The 20,388-nt window shown below is 39.4% G+C and overlaps 1 protein-coding gene across 2 annotated transcripts in view; it reads left to right on the top strand.

The window, feature by feature from the left end:
* Window positions 1-17,265, top strand: part of TAB3 (TGF-beta activated kinase 1 (MAP3K7) binding protein 3) — a 43,871-nt gene extending 26,606 nt beyond the window's left edge. Inside the window, exons 3-8 of one of the 2 annotated variants that reach the window (XM_059839935.1) lie at window positions 2,137-3,268; window positions 3,509-3,586; window positions 6,644-6,804; window positions 8,932-9,025; window positions 10,442-10,525; window positions 12,696-17,265. In XM_059839935.1, coding sequence (XP_059695918.1) covers window positions 2,137-3,268; window positions 3,509-3,586; window positions 6,644-6,804; window positions 8,932-9,025; window positions 10,442-10,525; window positions 12,696-12,844 — 1,698 coding nt within the window. In that variant the 3' untranslated portion in view covers window positions 12,845-17,265. Of the gene's footprint in view, window positions 1-2,136; window positions 3,587-6,643; window positions 6,805-8,931; window positions 9,026-10,441; window positions 10,526-12,695 lie in introns of both variants that reach the window. The other variant, XM_059839934.1, reaches the window with a different exon arrangement.
* Window positions 17,266-20,388: the final 3,123 nt, after the last annotated feature.

The following is a 20,388-nucleotide window of genomic DNA, read 5'->3' as shown; positions in this document are numbered from 1 at the left end:
ATGTAAAGCAGGGGAAGTCCTTCAGTTTAAAGCTTTACTTATCCTGACAGTCAAATCTTCTGTAATTTTAAGTACACAAGCCTTTTGATGAGCTGTGTTTGTCATAGACATTTTTAAATTTATAAAAGTAAAGAACCCATAATGCTGCAGAAGCATATATGGCATTCTAGATAGCTAGTTAACTTTGCACAGCAAATACTTGTTATGTTTTTAAGTATAGATTTTGTCCAAAACCACTTTATATTTTAAAGATGTGTGTGCTGATTTCCAATAACCATTTGCAACAAATGCTCTAGATTTAACTCAGTTTGGAGCTTTAGACCTGTCAAAAATTGAGGGTCATTTGAAATGACAAAGGTATTCCATACCCTGATAAAATCAGATCAGAGCCTGTCCTGTAAATGTTCTCTTTACCTGCACCCTGACCAAGTGACCTAAGGAAACTGAAGGCTCTGTTCAAGAAGTTCTGTTTAGATGGCAGGTGGCTGATGGTAGTGGTTCACTTTTTTGAGACTTCTGCCTTGGCATTGTGGTGCTGGTTGTTATTACAAGGTCTGGTTCCCACATATTCTGGTCTTAAATTTTTAGTGCTATGTCTGGATATTCCCAGTGATCAATGATGTCTAGAAGGAGAGCTCATCATGAAGGGAGGTTGTCAGGGAGAAGTGTCTGTAGAGTGAGAGCTGTTCCTATTTAACTGCTACACTTTGCTGTCATGTTCAGTAGGAACTCTTCATATGAGAAGATACAGAATATGTGAGTTCATCTGATAGTGAAATCATATGAAATTTTGGGAAAATCATCTTCACTCTGGTATTAAGACTGACTAGGTATAGTCCATGAGAAAAGAAATGTAACATGACTTTTCAGCCAGAGGCTGTTGAAAATTATATTTCAAGGCAATATGTGTATATATGTAATATATGCCTACAAATTTATATAGTGATAATGATTAAAATAGAAATGCAGCCATTATATTAATGTCCATTCCTTGGAATGGTAATTTTAGCACACTGAGGAAGGCAGGGGTGTATGTGCATATATAAATATGTACACACTTGCCGTGGAAGAAGGTGCTCTCTGTCACAGAAGGTACAGTTCTGGGACATGTTTAACAAAGTTAGGGTGCTAAGGGTCAGATTTAGTTGAACTTAAAGTGAAATTTGTTTTCTTTAGCTACTATTTAAATTAAAATCTGAACCACAGCTGATGGAGGCTGTTGCATGATGAAGTGGGGAGAAACATAAATCCACCATCTGGAATGCTTTCTAGTGATTTACTCATTTGGAAAAGCTATCATTTATGTTGTTCGTTTAACAGACTACATTAAGCTAAAATTAGTGGAAAGAGCAAGAAGGGAAAAGGGATTCCCCATTATATTTCTCATTTGATTCATAATTTATTGTCTGTATAATGTCAACTGCTGGCACCACAGAACAAATCAACCGTTTGAAAGGGTTATTTGGTTTCTCACTGATGTATGAATAAACCTTTTTTAGCCTTAAGCTTGAAATTCTTAAAGGCAATTTAAATTTGGTTGGAATTGTACTGTTCTTTATGAAATCCCTGGGACTTCTTCAAGCAATACTTTTGACTTCATTGTCAAGGTATTAAATACTGTTCTGCCAATAAAAGCTGGTTTAACATGTTGGGTTTTTAAACTTCCAGGTGAAGAGAAATAGTCAGGTAAGCAGTAAACTGAAAGTGAAAGCAGTAAACACCCAGATAAATATTGAAATGTTATCTGCTTTTTTTTTTTTTTTTGCTTTTTTCAGAATTTGCAATCCAGTTTATTTTGATTTGTGTTGTTATTAGAAGTAGTTAATTGTACAGACTTCCTTGAAGGACATGCAGAGAGTTGTAACCATTGCTTTCCTGAAAGTGGACGTGGTTTTTTTGATATGTCATAGTGTAACTAGTGTTACTGGAACATTTTGCCAGCTGCAATGTGAGCTATGTATTACTCGCATACCATGTAGCAAGTATCATCTTTATTTCACAATACCTGTGTATGAAACGTTACCCCTAGCTGTGTCCAGGCTGGGCCTGGTTGTGGCCTCAGCTGAATGCTGAACACGGAGTGCTGGCTCTTTGCTGTGCTATGTGACAGTAATAAGTGTCTGTTCTTGCTTCTAGAACAACAACAACCTCGATGCCTGTTGTCGAGCCCTCGCACAGGAGAGCAGCAAGTATTTGTATATGGAGTACCACAGCCCTGATGACACCAGAATGAATAGAAATAGCCTTTTGCACATTAATCTGGGTATTCATCCTCATACCAGCTATCACGCGGGGGATGGAGCTCAACTTAATGGTGGTCGTACACTGGTACACAGCTCAAGCGATGGACACATTGACCCGCAGCGCACGGCAGGTAAACAGCTCATTTGCTTAGTCCAAGAACCACATTCTGCTCCCGCCGTCGTGGCAGCTTCTCCTAGTTACAATCCATTTTTCGTGAATGACCAGAATAGAAATGCAGCTACTCCTCCTCCACAGCCACCTCCACAGCCATCTTCCATACAACCAGGAATGAACACGTCTGCTATGCAAGGCCCTCCCACGTATATGCACATACCTCGGTACAGTACAAATCCCATTACTGTTACAGTATCACAAAACCTCCCCTCTGGACAGAGTGTACCCAGAGCTCTACAAATTCTTCCACAGATTCCAAGCAATCTTTATGGGACTCCTGGCTCTATTTATATTAGACAAACATCTCAAAGTTCTTCAGGACGACAGACTCCTCAGAATACGCAGTGGCATTCATCGCCACAGGGCCCAGTTCCACATTATACTCCTCGTCCTCTACCTGTATATCCACATCAACAGAACTACCAACCTTCTCAGTATTCTCCAAAACAACCCCAGATTCCTCAGTCGGCTTTTCGATCACCTCCGGCATCCCAGTGTCCCTCTCCCTTCGGCTCTCCTCAACACCAAGTTCAACCTCCTCAGTTGAGTCACCAGAGTTCCCATGTTTTCATGCCTCCTAGTCCTTCCACTGTCCCACCCCATCCATATCAGCAAGCATCCCAGACTTTTCAAAAGCAAGGTGGTCACTCTGTATCATACCTTCCTCCTTTTGCTGGACCTAGTTTATCCAAAGGTTCCATGAATAAAATAGAAATTACAGTTGAGCCACCGCAAAGACCCGGGACTGCAATGAACAGAAGCCCTTCACCTATAAGTAATCAACCATCTCAACGAAACCAGCACCCGCTGTATGCAGCCACTACTCCTCCTTCAAGCTCTCCATCCAGAGGTATGTCGGGACAACCCAAACCTCCATTTAGTGTTAATCCAGTATATATTACCTACACTCAACCAGCTGGACCTGCAGGTGCACCAACACAGTCTCCTCGGGTAATGGTATCTCAGCCAAACCCAACCATTTTTAAAATCACAGTAGGTCGAGCACCGACTGAGAATCTTTTAAATTTAGTGGACCAAGAAGAGCGTTCTGCAGCACCAGAACCTATTCAGCCTATTTCTGTAATCCCAGGATCTGGAGGAGAAAAAGGAAGCCATAAGTATCAGAGAAGTTCTAGTTCTGGATCAGACGACTATGCTTACACTCAAGGTAAATGTTTCACCCTGCAAATTGTGGTTGTTGTAAAATGCATTTTCAGTTTGATTTTGCTGCTTAGTGAGAATTTTTGAACCTGTACAGAAAAAAATAGAAACTGTGTCAAAAATCGAACAGTTTTTTCTGATTTTTTTTTTTTTAATACTGCCAAATTTCATCTAATACATAAAGAATTTCTAAGGGTCCTAATGTTGCCAAACTTCTAATTTTTGGGAACTTTCTTAAAACACTGCCGTTAACAATGATAAATAGTTTGTTCATGTACTGTGTGTCACTTTTGTCAATTCTGCATTGAACTGGGTCATAAAATTACATGTGGATTTTTGTAATAGTGTTTTGTATTTGTTCCATATTCAAGTGTTTTAGAACACTTGAAGCACTGGCTTCTACATTTGGTTTAGATTGAAGCGTATTAAGTGGAAGAGAAGAGAGAGAGATAAGAATGCAGCTAAAAAAACTTTGTCAATGAAAATATTTTTTAAAGGTAATAAAGTAATTATTTTGAAGAACATAAATCAAAAGTTCATTTCTTCCAGTTTGAGTTTTCGGAGAGGAAGAGGAGATTGGCAGACAAATTTTAGGATGTCTGTTCTGCTACACAGGGATAAAACATAGTTTTAATGCCATATATAAATGAAGAATTTGGTAATTCAGTAAAGAGAAAAAATATGAAGTTAACCCTAAGCTGAAAACTACTTTTCTTGGAGTAATGTGCTCCAAGATTTGTAGATTTGAAACATTTAAAATTAAGCAAGTGAATCAATCTGCAAGCATTCAAACCAGTCATTTGGGTAATGACAGAATGATAACCTGCAACAGGTATTTTCTGGATTTGTGTTTGGAAAGAAGAGTCTGTTCTTCTGTTGTTCCTTCTAGCCTTTGTTTTACTTCAGAGAGCTGAAATCAGAGCTTATAGTGCTTCTCTGTAGTTCTTGGTTTCTTATTTCGCCTACTGCCTTTTGAGCTCTTCTAACTCATCAACAAAGCTGTTCTGTACCTTGTAGACCCAATTAGAAATTCTGTAGACCCAATTCCTCAGTAAAAATGAATGCCAGTAGGTCTGTAACTGAGGCCTTGTGCTTTGGTAGTGTTACTATTGCAGCTTCAGTAGAAGTTGTCATTTATGTGAGAAAAATGCAAGTAGCTTCACATAGCTGTGAAAAACATGTTCTGAAATGTAAGACCTGGTTTTGCCTTTGTGCCTTCCACTAGATTTGTGTCTCTGAAAAGCAAACCAAATAAAACGAATTAGTATATGCTTTTTGGGGTGTTTGCATTTGTGGCAATACCAACCAGAGCTTTTTTTATTGCTGCACTCTGAACTCTCGATAGAAATAAGTTATTAGAAGAATAAACATTTTATCTTTACTACCACAGAGGAGTCCTAGAAAAGAGTATGTTTAACAGCTTAATTTAAGGAACAAGTTTGTTTAATTCTTGCTGGAATGTGAGCCATTGTAAAAAGTGTAACCAGAAATTCATTCTAGTTTCTGTACTTTGCTTCTTTGTAATATGAGTCATATTTGATGAGTTGTACTAGATTATCATGTGAAGCTCTGAAATGTAGTCACACCATGTTAAGTTGAAGGAATCACACAGAGACAGGGTTTGGTAACAATAGTGGAAAATCATTCCATCTGATATCTGTACTTTTAATCCTGCTTGCGTGACTTATGCTACTTGAAAAAGTAGAGAACAGTTCTGTTCAATAATTCTGGTGCCTGTAGCGTTAAAACACCTGGTGTTATTCTTGGCTAGGCTCTTTGTTGTTTATTTGTTGGCCATGAATTGGTGAATCCATACAAAATCCATATTACAGTGCTACATTTTTGTGTGGAATGGTGATACCTGCTTCTAACAGGTTGGGGCGTTCTTTCTTTCCAGTAAGTTGTCCCCTTGTTACTTATTTCTCTAATTCTTTTTAGCTCATATGTTAATATTCTTGGATAGTATGTGCTTTTCCTTTGCCTTTTTGGATGGGATGAAGAAAAGGGCAAGTTCTGGCTGTGACTTTTCATGAAGTATCATTTTGCAGGTTCTACAGCGTCCTTGCTTTGAACATTGTTATATGAGCAGCATGTTTGTCTGAATACCCACATCAAATGTCTTATTTTTCTCTGTCCTAGCAGACTTCAATCAGGTCAAACCAGCCTGATCAGAAAGGATTAAGCATCACACTGACTTGGCCAGCTTTGCACCGTGATGAAATACTGAGAAATACTCTTCTTTATGAAGCTAAATATTATCTTCTAGCTAGTCAAAATTCTTTTCTTTGATTCTCTAGGAGCCCAACAGCAGTTTGTGACTGAGAGTCATAAATTTCAATACCATGATGAAAATGAGGGAGTGACTCAACAGCAGAGAGAAGTCGGAGAAATCGATCTGTAATAAAATTAGGATCTGAAGCACCTGAGCTGACTCAACTTTTTATTTTCTGAATACTGTCATTTATTTTGTTTAAGCTCCATAGTTTTCCCTCTGAACCCTTAGGAACTTACAGTATTGAGGATTAAAATATTTCCTGAAAAGCTAAAACTACTTAGAAGTTATACTACAATTTATAATGCAGTGGAAAAAACAAATTTGGGACTGACATTTGGCTAATGTTTCAGGGCTGGTGTGTCAGCTGCTGTTGAGCTGCAGGTATGATGTGTGTTACCTCCTGATCTTACCTCTGGTATATTTTTATTTTTTGTCAGTAGAGTATTAGTATAACTAGGTTGCTGTTTTGTCCTGAGAAGCTGTCTCCTTGTACAGGTGCCTTTGTATTTTTTGAGACGAGAAAGACCAAATGCAAAAAAAGAAGCTTTGACCAAAATGGTAATAACAACTTCCAGTTACTGTATAAAATGTGGTTTTATTCTGGAAGAACTTTGTTCTAAATTGTAGTTCATTTGGCATGAAAGCATCTTCACACTGATATTTGACTGCATGTCTGTGATCACCTTTTTTTTTTCCAGAAGGGTCACTCATGAATCTTATGCATACCTTAAGAATTCAGTGTTCAGGTTTTTATGTGCTAGTAACTGTTTCTTCTGTGTAAAACATTAGCCTTGCTGTTACATCAACGGGCAAGGATGGAGAGATTAGCAAAGGAACTGAAGCTTGAGAAAGAAGAGCTTGAACGCCTGAAGACTGAAGTCAATGGCATGGAGCATGATCTGATGCAGAGGCGGCTTCGGAGAGTCAGCTGTACAACTGCAATTCCCACAGTAAGCAATTTGTTAGTATTTTAATTCACCATACACATTTATTTTTTGTGTTTTGACGAAACTAAGGTACTGTTCAAAAATACTGGGTATTTTTGAATGCTTCAAAAAGTATTCTGAGTATAAAGTCTTCAGTCTTTGAGGAAACTTTAGGTACTTGACTTGCCATAAGCTAATTCTTGCAGTTGATGAAATGGATATGTGTGCAGTTTTCTTGATGTTCCCAGCAAAACTTCAGAATGCACTTATATGCATGTGCTTTTATACTGGGTTTCTTAATAACCAATAAGAGTATGTCCAAGTCTCATCAATAAGCCTTAGCCATGTAGAGCTTGGTGTTCATGCAGAAAGGTTTACCTTTTGTTTTTAAAAAGCTATTTTATCGTTTGAATAGTTCCTTCTCATAGACAGTATTTCTCTTTTGATATGTGCAGGATGTGCCAAATAACCTTTCAGTGGCAGTGTTGCCTGAAATAGTTGGAACTCACCTATTTTCCTTGTTGATTCTTCTTATCTGTTTGACTTACAGCTGCAAGTGACTCTAGCCCAAACATGTGTGTGGCTCTGATAAGGGAATTCATCTGGTGAAAAATAGCTTCCACTATGTGTAGTTATTAAGCAAATCAGCTCAGACTTACTGCCTGTATTGACACAAACAATGCACACATGTGTAGGCTGGAAAGCACAGAAGGGCTGTTGGCTGTTCTGCTACTGTGGCTGTTCTATGTCTCGCCTGTTTCAGGACAGCATTTGGCAAAGATGTACCTGGGAGAAGTGCAGAGGCACTGAGTGTGCCAGAATGAGGTTAGGAAAGCCAGAGACCAGCTGGAGGTGAATCTGGCACAGGATTTCAAAGACCAAAAGAAAGGCTTCTGTTACTACCTAGGTGACAGCAGGAAGACCAGTGAAAATGTGGGCTTGGCAAGTTGGGGGCATGGTTATGAAGGACTTGGAAAAGGCTTGAGATACTGAATGAACTTCTTGGTTCAGTCTTTACAGTCCATCAGGAATCCCAGGTCCCAGAGAGCCTGGGCAAAGTGTGAAGCAAAGAAGGAACACCCTTATTGGAAGAGAATCAGGTCAGGGTATGCTTAGGCAAAGCAATCATACACGAGGTCATAATCCTGGATGAGATACCTGTGAGTGCTGAGAGAGCTGGCAGGTGTCATTGTAAGGCCACTCCAGATAATCTTTGGTTCATTAATGGTGTTTAGGAAAGTTCACAAAGGCTAGAGGAGAGCAAATATCACTGATGTCTGCAAGAAGGGGAGGACCCAGGGAACTACAGGTTGGTCAGCCTCACTTAGATCCTTGGGAAAGTGATTGAGCAGCTAATGCTGCTGACCATTTCCAGGCACATGAAGGACAAAAAAGTGGTCAGCAGCAGTCACATAGATTCACCAAGGGGAAGCCAGGCTTGGTAAACTTCTAGGATGCAAAGTCCTAGGTGATCTCCAGAGGTTCCTTGCAACCTTGAATATTCTGTGATTTTGAGACTGTGATGCTGGAATGTATCCTAGGATAAAATGTGTTAGTTATTGATGCTGCTAGCATTAAGAAAGCTTTCCATTCCAGTAACTTAGGGTTTCTTAATGATATGCAAATATATGCACTTAAATAACTGATTATGCTGTTAAAAATAATTGCAGTCTTTCATCATTGAATGATTTAAATATACTGAGCTAAAAGATTGGGCTTCTTGGAGCTCCTTGGGTTGATGCAAATGAATAAACTTTTGACCTCATTCAGTTGTAAGCAAGTAATAGTTAATGTGGGCTGCAGTTTGTATTCTGTTTTTTTATTATCTTGATGCAAACTCAGGTAGGAAGTCATCCATTTATACAGAATTTAGTAATGTGTGTGGTTTTATAAACTTGACCTCATCTATGTCATCTTACCAATGAATTTTTATATTAAGTAACTTGTCTGTTTTCCTCCTCACGTACCAATAGAATGTTTTTTGAGAGCAAGTGAGTTAGGGCTAGTGGGCCCAACAGTTGGGCTTCTTTCAGTGTCTTACCTATACTCAGTTTTTAGTAAAGCTGTTAACAAAGATATAGCAATGTTATTTCTATTTCAAATAAGATGCTGACTTTCCCACAATTACTATTTTGGGATGTTTCTTTCTAGCCTGAGGAAATGACCAGATTGAGAAGCCTCAACAGACAACTCCAGATAAATGTTGACTGTACACTGAAAGAAGTTGATCTCCTTCAATCTAGAGGTATTAAATTGATACTTTTAAGAAACATCAGTTGGATATGATCACAAATGTTAATCTGCTGGAGGTTAGGAAGGCTCTGCAGAGGGCTCTGGACAGGTTGGACCAATGCGGTGAGGTCAGTTTTATGAAGTTCAAAAAGTGTCATAACAACCTCAGAGAGAGCTATAGGCTGAGGGAAGAGTGACTGGAAATGTGCCTGCAGGAAAAGGAGCTGGGAATGCTGGTCTGCAGCAGCTGAACATGATCCAGGTGTGCCCAGGGGGCCAGGGAGGCCAAAGGCACCTGGCCTGGATCAGCAATAGTGTGGCAGCAGAACCAGGGCAAGGATTGTCCCTCTGGAGAGTCAGTCCCATGAGAAGTGGCTGAGGCAGCTGTGTTTAGCCTGGAGGCTCAGGGGGACCTCACTGCTCTTTACAATAATGTGAAAGGAGGCTGTGGTGAGGTAGAGTCTCTTCTCCCAGGTAACAAGTGGCAGATGAGAGGAAACAGCCTCAAGTTGCACTAGAGCAGGTTTAGATTGGAAATTAGGGAAATTGTCTTCAGGGCAAGAGTTGTCAAGCATTGGAACAGACTGCCTAGGAAGTGGAGGGGTTGCCATCCCTGGAGGTATTTAAAAAACCTATAGATGCAGCTCCTGGGGACGTGGGTTAGTGATTGACTTGGCAGTGCTGGGGTAGCAGTTGGACTCGATGATCTTTGAGGTCTTCTCCAACCTAAATGATCCTATGGTTCTAATATGGCATGTGCTTAAATGTGAATGTTTGGAGTTTTTAGAGTTCAATTTATATTAGCAGTGACAACTTACCTCTAAAAGGTGGGCATTTTTTCAGTTGCAACCTAATAAACTTGGCTTGCTAATACTTCTGTTGGCCAAGTTAAATTCCATTAGGAAGAAAGTGGTAACATAAAATGACTTTGACAAGAGCATATTAAAAAAAATTACTCCTTTGTGAAGATGCTTCACTTAAAATTTTAACTTTTTGCTGACAAAGGCTGTGGCCACGTAATGCAGAACTGAACAATGAGCTGCAACCAAGAGGCTGGCAAACCGAAATTTACTAGGGTTTTTAAAAGTATTTTTTGTAGCAGAAACTTGTCTCAGATAGAATCAAAGAGATAAGGATATTCACAGTCCTTTTTTATCAAGAAAGTATCCTGTAGGAAGATGTACATTTCACATGTTTTCACAGCCGTGTAAAATGTTGAGCTGGAGTTGATTTTTCAATATGGGATTGCCCTGCTAAAAATTACTAAGATTGATAGAAAACTAAAAATATGTGACAAAACTTGTGAAAAAGGGAAGATACAATGTCATAATAAGAAGATGTATAAAATAAGAAGCCTTTAGATGTTCATGTCACTGGCATAGGCATTTAAATAATCTTCAAGTTACACTTTTTTTTTCTTTTCTATCAGGAAACTTTGATCCGAAAGCCACATGTAACTTCTATGATAACATAGAGCCTGGTCCTGTTGTGCCACCAAAGCCATATAAAAAAGGTAGGTCAACAAACAGGCATTATCACCAAATCTGCAGTGAGTGAGGTTTTTTTCTTTTTAAACAATTCCCGTGGTGACAGGAAGCAGCTCTAGTTATTTAACTTTTCTGTCTATAATTCAAACCAGAACATTTTTCTATAAGTGCAATAATCCTGGCTACAACTTGTTTTCCTCAGGCAGAGTGTTGCGAATGGATGTTCTGTTAATACCACCTTGATTATAGTTATTCCCTTTTAGAAAAAAGAGCTGAAATAGCCACTGTGGGCTCTGACACAGAAAAAACAGCTATCTTTTCCCTGAAAATGTTATGTTTGATAAGATTTATAATATTGTGTCTCCTCTTGCTGTAACTAGCATGCACTGCACATGTTAGTGGAAAGGAAGCAGCTCTTCTGAATCAGTAATCATACGGTCTCCCTGACACTCCAAAGTTTTTAAATGAGTTCTGGTTGCTGATAACACCCCACAAGGTTTCTGTAGGTGAATTTTGAATTCATATTAGGAAATTTTCCCTCTCTTTTGAAGTAAGTGTTTTACTCCTCAATGTAATAAAATTATTACTGTGTGGAAATTTAAAAGAAAGAGAAGGCCTAGAACTGCTGCTTGTGGCTCAAAGGAAAGATAATACTGGGAGGAGTTCCCTGCATTAGGTGGTAGTGTCCAGGAAAGCATTAGCACCAGGTGAGCCATGGTGTGCCTGGCTGGAGTCACCTTAAATTGCAGTGATCATGCCGTTGATTAAGGAGTTGTTAACTTTGTGGTGCTTGAAGACACTCTCTTAATTACACTACCATATTTAATGTGTTATTTCAAAGCAAAATAATGTGCAAAACTCAATGAGTTGTTTTATTTGGCAGTTAGGAAGATAGTGCCTTGTAAGGATTTGTGCAATGAGCTTTCAGGTTTTGTCTGCCAGCTTATTAGAGATCAGTTGTAGGGCTGCTGTACTGTATTCAGAGCTTGGATTGTTACATGAAGGCATCAATTTTTTTCTTTTTTTCTTTTTTCTTTTTTTTTTTTGTTAAATAATAAATATTGTTTAATATTGAGCTGTTGAAAGCGTGGGCAGCCAGACGGGTGTGGGCAGACAAGGATGTGCTCTGTGCTGCCATCTGGCCAGTCAGTGGAACGCAGTGAGTGCCCACACTGCCTGGCTTACCAGGAATTTGTTGAGGTCAAGTGCTGCTGATGTGACTATGCAGCTTCTGGCCTGGAGACTGCATCTAAGCAAAGAGCTTGCTTTTATTTCCTTTGTTTTTCTCTGAAGACTTCAGTGCTATCTGCACTAAGGTTGTCATCAGGGGCTGCTGCATTTCTTAGCAGGTGGGGAAGCAACTGCAAATTACTTTGTGTGCACTTACAAATTGCAGGCCTTTGTTAGACATGAGTTCACTGATGTTTAGCAGCTGGGTATCCTAGCCATACCTTCTAGGTGTGTGTGTTAATAAATATTAACATTTTCTAATGGGTTTCCACATCCTGGGAGTATTCCTTACTTATAGTAGATAACATGAGGTGTTGAGGTGGTGTCAGGAGACATGGAAAACTGAGTGTTTCTGTGAGTTAAGGCCTATTGTGTGATTTGCATATGTACTGATTTTATCAGTGAAAACAGACTTAAATGCTGATTCATGTACATATATCCCTACTTCAAAGGCATGAGGAAGAATTGTCTTGTTTTGAAATAGGCCTGTCATTTTATTTTTAGATTGTATTCTTTTTCAGCCTGAATTAATGCTAGAAATAATATGTGTTTTGTCAGACTGCTTGAAGCAACTAAGTTAGAAGTAGTTTTCCCTTTCAGGTGAAGCAGGTTTATTGTAGTTAAAGATTTGGAAATAGACTGCTGTGTGTAAACCTTAACAGGATGGTGCTGCAGTGCCAGTAACAAACTTGTATGCTTTAAGCTATTAAACCTTTAGCAGAATCAGTGACCTAACAGGGATGAGTTCTCTTCTTGGTTTTAAGGTGTTACAGTTAAGTGGCTCTTCACAGAAGTGAAATACTTCAAATATTCAGATTTCACAAACTCAATTAGAAGTGCTTTAGGAAGAGGTTTCCATGTTCATTTTAAGATAGACTGTTTAATCAGGGGACCTCTCAGTAGTGTCATCTTGACTATTAATCCTTCTCTTCTGAAATAAATTGTTTTCTTTTGGCTTTTCTTTAGAGCATCAAAACAGCTCCAAACAGACTCCACGGACTCAGCCAAGAGATGAAGACTTTGAAGGGGCCCCATGGAATTGTGGTAGCTGCACCTTTCTAAATCACCCAGCACTAAATCGCTGTGAACAGTGTGAAATGCCACGATACACCTGAAATTCAGGAGAGGGCTGCACTGGGTTGAACACAGGCTCTCAAGCCAACAGCTGTAAGAGAAGGAAACATGGGGAACCTTTCCATCCACCTGCCCGGCCTTTGCCAGTCAACAATCTTCATACTGCAAGGGGTGGGGGTAATGTGTTAGGATGTTTCTGCTTCTGCTGCACTAGAAAATAAATAAATTAAGGATTAAATTCCTTTCCATTGTAGTGAGCAAAGCAGAAAACGAAACCTGAAAATGTAAAAGGATTAATTTTGAGAAGAATGTATGCAGGACAGCAAATAACTACTGGTGTTTATTCCTGTGGTTACAGTTACTGCTTAGTGGCTCTAAAAACAACCAACCCAAAACTACTGGTTTTTTAAAGAAAATTATAGGACTCTTAGTAATGGTGTGAAGTGTTACACTTAACCAGAAAAACTGAAGAGCCAGAGGTGACTTAACCTGGCCACAGCTAGCTGGAAAATAAAGGCTCCCTGTGCTTCTAGATTGTAAGCTACTGAAAAAGAAGACAGGTAAATGCAATGATAAATTTTGCAATGTATAAAAAAACAAGGAGAAGGGTATTTGTAATTGCTGCTTTTTTTCAGGGTAACTTATGTCTACAAAAAATTGCTGTTTTAAATAGTGACCTGAGGTGACTAAGTGAGGAACTGTGTGAGTGTTACAGAGAGTATAATCAGAGGTAATTTTTTACAATCCCGTTTGCTTGTACAGTGCCCACCTGGCTGTGTCAACACTGGTAATAAACTGAGAATGAATTCTGCCACATTGCAGATGAAAATCCTGCTGCATGCTTTCATTGGGCTGTCATGTTTCCAAGCTCAAAGGATGCTTTTCTATACAACCTTCTGAGCCTGTGCTGTGCAGCAGCACAGTGAGATATGCCAGACACAGGCTACTCCAGATTCCATTTGGAAGACTTGGGCTCAGCCATGGTTGTTTGAGAAGAGTTTGTACCCAGTTCCTTAGGCCTTTTCAGCTTCCAATTTGTGAAGAATTCATGGTGTTTACAGCACAGAAGGTACTTTGTGCCCCAGATCAAAGTTAGCTGAAAAATGATTAATCAGCTCTTCAGTAAAGGTTTATTTGCACATTATTAATAAACCAGCCTGTACAAAATAGCAGATGCCAGACCCTGAAGAATTACACACTGCATTCTTTCTATTTTGGTCAGGAAATATTTGTCATAGGTTAAAGAACACAAGACTTGCAATTGAAAATCCTACTGGTACTTATCTGCCTATGATACACTGTATTCTAAAGGTGATGTTCAATCTGTCTGAATGCTTCAGGCTGCTGGAATTAAGCACTCGATACTTTGAGATCGACCTTGGGTTTGGGCAGCTGAATGATTCTGTGACACAGCTGTGTGACTGAGTAGGGTGTTCTGTGTACTGGTCAGAGGCCAGTACAGTGCATTTGAGTTTTTATGGTATAACTTCATCACAATTCAGAGATGCAGCCAAGCACTTCAGCTGAATTATGGTAATTGACTTGGTAAAGCAAAATTTGCTATTAACTTTACCATGAAATTTTGAAACTACTTTAAGCTGTTCTTAGCTCATGGCAGCCACATCCATATTGTCAATTACCACAGTTCACTTGATGTGTGATAACATGCTAAGCTGTGGTAGAACAATCATATGTCTGAATCTTTATTTAAAATAAAGCAGCATTTGCAAGGAGTGGGTGGAGAAAAACTCATCTTGACTGCATTGCTCAATCTGGTGTCTTCTTTCCCCACAGTTTATAAAGACAACAGTAAGAACCAAACTGTTGATCTTAGATGAGGAACCAATATTTTATCTGGCATTTTTCAGTATGTTCTTGCACTAAATCTTCAGGATAAATTTAAATAAGCTAAGAGATCTCCAGCAATCAGTGTGCACCACTAATGAGCAAAACTAAGTCAAAGACATCAGAGATAGTTTTCCTGCCTTTCCAGTGATTTACACTGCTGTGAGGAGAGCTCATCACATGTGGAAGGGGGTAAGAAAGTCACTGTCAGTTACTGTCAGCTGAAATTAAAAGCCAGATATTAATTTTGTGCGTGTCAGTGGAGAGTTTGACAAAACTGAGAACTAGAAAACAGATGAGCAGAAGCATTGCTGTTATCAGCTGTATAATGAATGACTCCAAACAATACCAGTAACTTCATGGCTTTTCTATCCTGATGCCTTTGCCATTGTATTATTTCAATTTTCTGTTCCTTTGTACTTCTGGTGAAGTTCTAGAAGCATTTGTTTTTGCTGGAATTACAAAAAAGGTAGCAACGGAAGTGACAGTCAGCAAATGAGAGTAGGGGTGTCATGCAAAAACACAGCTGTGCCATTTTCAGATAGAATAGATGCTACTTTCAAAGGAGGAGGTGCAAATATGCATTCAGTCCAAAAATGCCCTGAACTGCAATAACCTTACATGGAGACTTGCAAATCTTAGTCCCAGCTTCACCAGAGGAAGAGAAGGAGGGCTGCCACCACAGCAAGATACTCACTGGAAGAGTGAGCGAGTGCCATTCAATTGAAAAATGAGTCCTTTGTACCAATGACTTTGCTCTGTTATTTCAATTACTCTCATTTGTTGCTTGTACAAACAAACAAAACCACCACACCCTTCTGTTTTATTCTTTTACTTGTAAATGCCCATACTCGAACTTTAATAGTAAAGACTTGACATGGTGCTTGAATATTTCTAGTTTGTTAGAATGTAATTGTATTTTGAATATTGGAAGATCCATTTTCCTTCTGAAAGCAGGTGATGCCATTCAAACCCCAACTGAATTGTAGATTATACCAAAAAGATTGGTTTATGGAATATTTATTGAATGCACATAAAACCCTAATGTCAGCTGGCAACAAAATGCACTGTATTGTATAAAACTTTTGTGTGTGTGTGTGAGTGAGAGAGAGAATGTTGGTATGCTGATGATGTTGATTTAATGCACTACTTGTATTTTCTTTTTTCCTTAATGACTGAGCTTTCCCTCAACCATGCTACTAGATTGATAGAGTTTGTAACTGACTTGGACATTCAGTTATTCAAAATGATCTCACTGTTCATTGAAATTTTATAAAGCTTATTTTATATTTACTGTGCTATTAAGATGAATTCCCTTTAATTATAGGATACTACTGTAGTTCTTTAAAAGTTTATTTAGAGTGGGGCTTGTGGAAGATTATTCAGAACATAGTAAACCAAAAGAAATCCTGAACTTTGGATCGACTTTTAATTTGATGTAATTATTAGTCTTGTTTGGGTGAAGAGGAAGGGGGTGGGAAAGGAAAAGGAAAGGAAGTACTTTGTAAAATGTAGTCTTAGATCAGATTGAATTGTGTATCTGTGTGTCTGTGGTATGTGTGTGTTTCCCTTAAAAAATGGGAGGTGTGGTGAAAAGGTGTAATAATTCTTAAAAGAGCTGGTCTCAGTACTTTCGGATTATGATATGCTACTGAATCACGTTTGTTTTTATTTTTAAACCCAGCTTTTCTCTCAGTTACTTTTATCTCTCCCAGCTATACATCTCTCACTTCAATTTCTAAATACTTTTTCAATTTATAAATACTTCTACATTTAATATTGATTGTAAAATCCCTTGAAACTGAAATAGAAATACTTGAGTTGAAATGGGGACAAAATAAAAACAATAAAGAATGTTTTAAAAAAGAATGTGAGAATATTAAATATGTTAAAAACAAGCTTGTCATCAGGATGATAGTTCTTTTAAAATCCAGTGGTGTACCCTAGAATGTGAACATGACTATCCTGATGAGAAGTGGATGGTTGGACATAAAGAATTCAACAGCCAATTTGGTACCACAGAATTGATGTGCTCTGTACTGCAGTGACTCCAAATCCCACAAGGAAGGAAGACATGCACAGATATCACATCTCACAGTCAGTACTGTCTCTGTGTGCAGCTGCATTTGTTTTTGTTCCAAAAAGTCAGTCTTACATGAACCCAGACATGACTGAGTTTTGCCACATTTCTTCGGTTGGGGCTTTCATTGCTGTATGTGTCCATAAATGCAGATATTTTTCTTGGAATAATCAGAAATCAATGGAGTTAATGCAATATTATAATCCTGGATTTCCAGTATCTTTGAAACCAATTTTAAAAAACTGTGTTCTTGAAACTTATTTATTTATGGTGGCACCAGTGTATCTAATCCATACTTCCTGCTGTGTGAAACCCTGTTAAATTTTTTCATTAAAAAAAAGAAGACACGATCTTGTTTAATCCTGTATATATGGTGTCTACATTCTAGATTTGTGTATGCTGTGAATGAACTTATTACTAAGAGATGAAATTGTATAAAAGCATTCAGAGGCTATGCATGCATGGTACCTCCAGAAAGTGCATACTCCAAGTTGCAGATTCCTGCAAAAATAAATTAATAAAACTAAGCGAACATCATATCCTGCATTTGTTCTCGTATGTAGTAGGAAACATTTTTAAAGTGCAGCCTTTTTTGGCCTTCTTAGCCTGATTGTTTCTGGTCTCCCACTTGGACCTGTAGCTGTAGCAGGTTTGTTTCAGGGCTTTTGGGGTTTTTGTTTTGGTGATCATTAGGCATTTGCTGAATCTTGAACTGGGGTCCAAATCCTGTTCCCATGCATGTGAATGAGCAGGAATCCCATGTAGATGATGGATATTCTGTGCAGCTGCTGGTGTTGAAACAGGACATAGTATGTTCAGAGTGTGAGGTTGGCCTCGGCACTTCTCCCTTGCCTTGGACAGAAGGTCCTTACTGAGAGCAGCTTTGCCTGCTGTATCCCCTCGGGTCTGTGGCCTGGGTGATGGCTGCAGTACCCAGTGCCTGTAGCACAGGAGTCCCTCTGCCCTTAACCTCTTGGAAAGGCACTGCTCTGGGAGAGGGGGGAGAGGTGGAAGTGCCCAAATGCGAGTGCAGGCACTTGGTAGGGTCATGTTCTTCATGGCAGCAGCTGCCCACAGCTCAGGAGCTCCGGAGCTGTGCCCCGCTGGGCTCTGGTCACACACACTGAAGGTCCTTCAGCGCCTTCCCACTCAAACCTGCTGCACTTCACTCAGGAAACACAGGTAAGAGCTTCATTCTGCATTCCTTTTGCTAAGTTGACTTTATCAGAGTTTCAGGAGACATTTGTATTTTTCTTAGGCATTTGATTTTTTTCACTTTAGAAATCATTGCAGTTGAAACATTAAAAAAAAACCCCTACAAAAGCTGAGATACCTGTAAAGTATATTGTGCTAATGGAGACCATGCAGAGCCAAAAGACACCAGTCTAACAAGTGGTCACCGTTGTTTGTTGTTTCCCTGAAGTCACGAGGAGGTAGATCTGCCTGAATTGCATAAAACTGGTTGATTAATTCCTCGGGATAACTTGGTTTTGGCAGCAGTGAACTGTGTCTTAAATCTGTGGCTCTTTGAGAGATAGTTTGTCCTCTGGTCTGGTAAATATTCCTGGAATGCGGTGTTGCTGCTTCTGGTGAGGACAGTCCGTGCTGTGATGGGTAGGTGCTGTGCATTCTTTATTGCAGCATCTCTGGTTGTAAATGCACTTTTTCAAAGGCGGTGATTGATACCTGGTTTTGTCTGAATGGCTGCACTCAAAGTGGTATGTACTCAGTGGGCTACCTGAATTTTTATGGAAACCTTGTGAAGCTAAAGAAGGGGCTTTGTTAATTTTTAGCTGGAGGGTCTGTGATTATGACATGTTCTAGTTGGACAGTAGAGCAAGGCCAGACCTGAAAAAGCCTTTTTCAGGGGCACCACTCTGCTTCAGAAAATACTCTATTTCTCTAGAAAACAGTAATGTATTGAATTAAACAGCAACAACAAAACCACAAAAACCAAACAAACAAAGAAAAACCACTCAAAACAAACAACCCAAATAAACCAAACAAAAACAAAAAAAACCCTCTTCAAGTAATTTTCGAGATAGGCAAGACTTAGAACCTTGCATATACTTGCTGCTTTTGCATGCTCCATTTTAAAGATACAAATTCATTGATTCATTGTCCCTTCTTCCTTCTTGAAGTTAATAAAAATCTCTCTTGCCAGGTTTACTTAAAGATGAAGTCAGTATGGTTCTATTGCTGCTTTAGAAACTAAGCCACAAAGCCTGGGAATTAAAGATGTGCAATGCAGGTGCTGCTTTGCTTTTGACTAAAGCAAAGCAGCACCTGCATTTTTTTTTTTTTTTTTTAAGAATTTTAGGAAAAGAAGTTTAGGAAAAATATGGAATACTTCTAGGTGGGGAAAGTTTTCATGGGTTTGCATGTGGTATTCTGATTCCAGACTGGTGCAGCCCAGCAGTGTGTTCTGCAGTTGGTGCCAAGTTCTGGCGTTGGTTGCAGTAACAGAACAGTCACAGCTCAGGTATTCATCCCAAACTCTCAGTGGCTCTCTGCTGGATTGCTCTAAAGTATCCCAAACCAGTCTTGCACATTTCAGGTTTGGGGGATTGTGTTTTATTTCGCCTGAAATTATTGCTCTACTTTTGAGCCATTCAGTTAAATCCAATGACTTTGCAAGACGGAAGTTGCTTTAGGCAGCACCCTGTGTGCTGGGGAGTGCCTGGTGTGACTGCCCACAGTCTGATCCACGTGGAGGAGCCCCCTGAGCCCCAGGGATGGGGAGAGTGACACAATCACACATTGCAGGTGGCTGATGGGAGTAAGCAGTGTCTGAGAAAACTTTGTAGAGAAGAACTTGTGCTTTTTGAGAGCTGGTGAATCCTTCCCTCTAATTAAGTTTCTGTATGTGGCTTGCTTTGCTTCATGGTGAGATCTGTGGTGGTGGAGAGCCTTGTGTGACTTTCATCACCACAGATCCTGAAGCCTCATGGCTTGGTTGCTGTTCCAGGTAACTGATTTTACATTTTTTCCAACCTCCATTTGTCTCAAAACTGATTGTTCATAAACCAGACATCCTTTTATCTTTTTTGATGCCAGGCATCCTTGCTGGCTGTCTTTGTGTGCTCCAGCCTGGACAGGATCCACTGTGAGGATCATCCCATGGCAGCACAGCAATAGCAGGGAGTTACACTCAGTATGGCTACACTATTTCAGTATTCTGGGTGAGACTCGAATCATCTGTGCACCAAGGAGGGAAATGCAGATGTTTTCCTGAGCTATAAAAACCACCAAGTGTGTGGAATTCCCATGTGGCAGTGCTTGGCTTTAAAAATGAAAGCGAGTTTATTGCAGCAATGAATGCAGAGTGTGTAAATGTTTCCCAGTAGTTTTCAAAGCTGTTCCTTAACTCTGGAAGCGAAAGATAACCACTTTGCTCTTTTTTCCAGCTCATAAATTCTACTGGCATCAAATTTGTTCTAAAAATGAAACTGTTTTGAAAGAAATTCTCTGCCCTGACAAATGAGGGACCTCTTCCATATCCAGAGGAATAACTTACTGTCTCCCAAATACTAATTTTGTCTTATCTGGGTTTTTCTAGCTTCTGCAGAAGTTCAGATCATTATAAGGTCATATTCTTTTTCAGCTATCACATTTTCTACTTGCTAGCTGCAGGCAAAGGCCTCTCCAGGCACCTGTGGG

Source organism: Haemorhous mexicanus, chromosome 2 (genome assembly GCF_027477595.1).
Source record: "Haemorhous mexicanus isolate bHaeMex1 chromosome 2, bHaeMex1.pri, whole genome shotgun sequence".
NCBI lineage: Eukaryota > Metazoa > Chordata > Aves > Passeriformes > Fringillidae > Haemorhous > Haemorhous mexicanus.
This window is presented reverse-complemented; position numbering and strand designations above follow the sequence as displayed.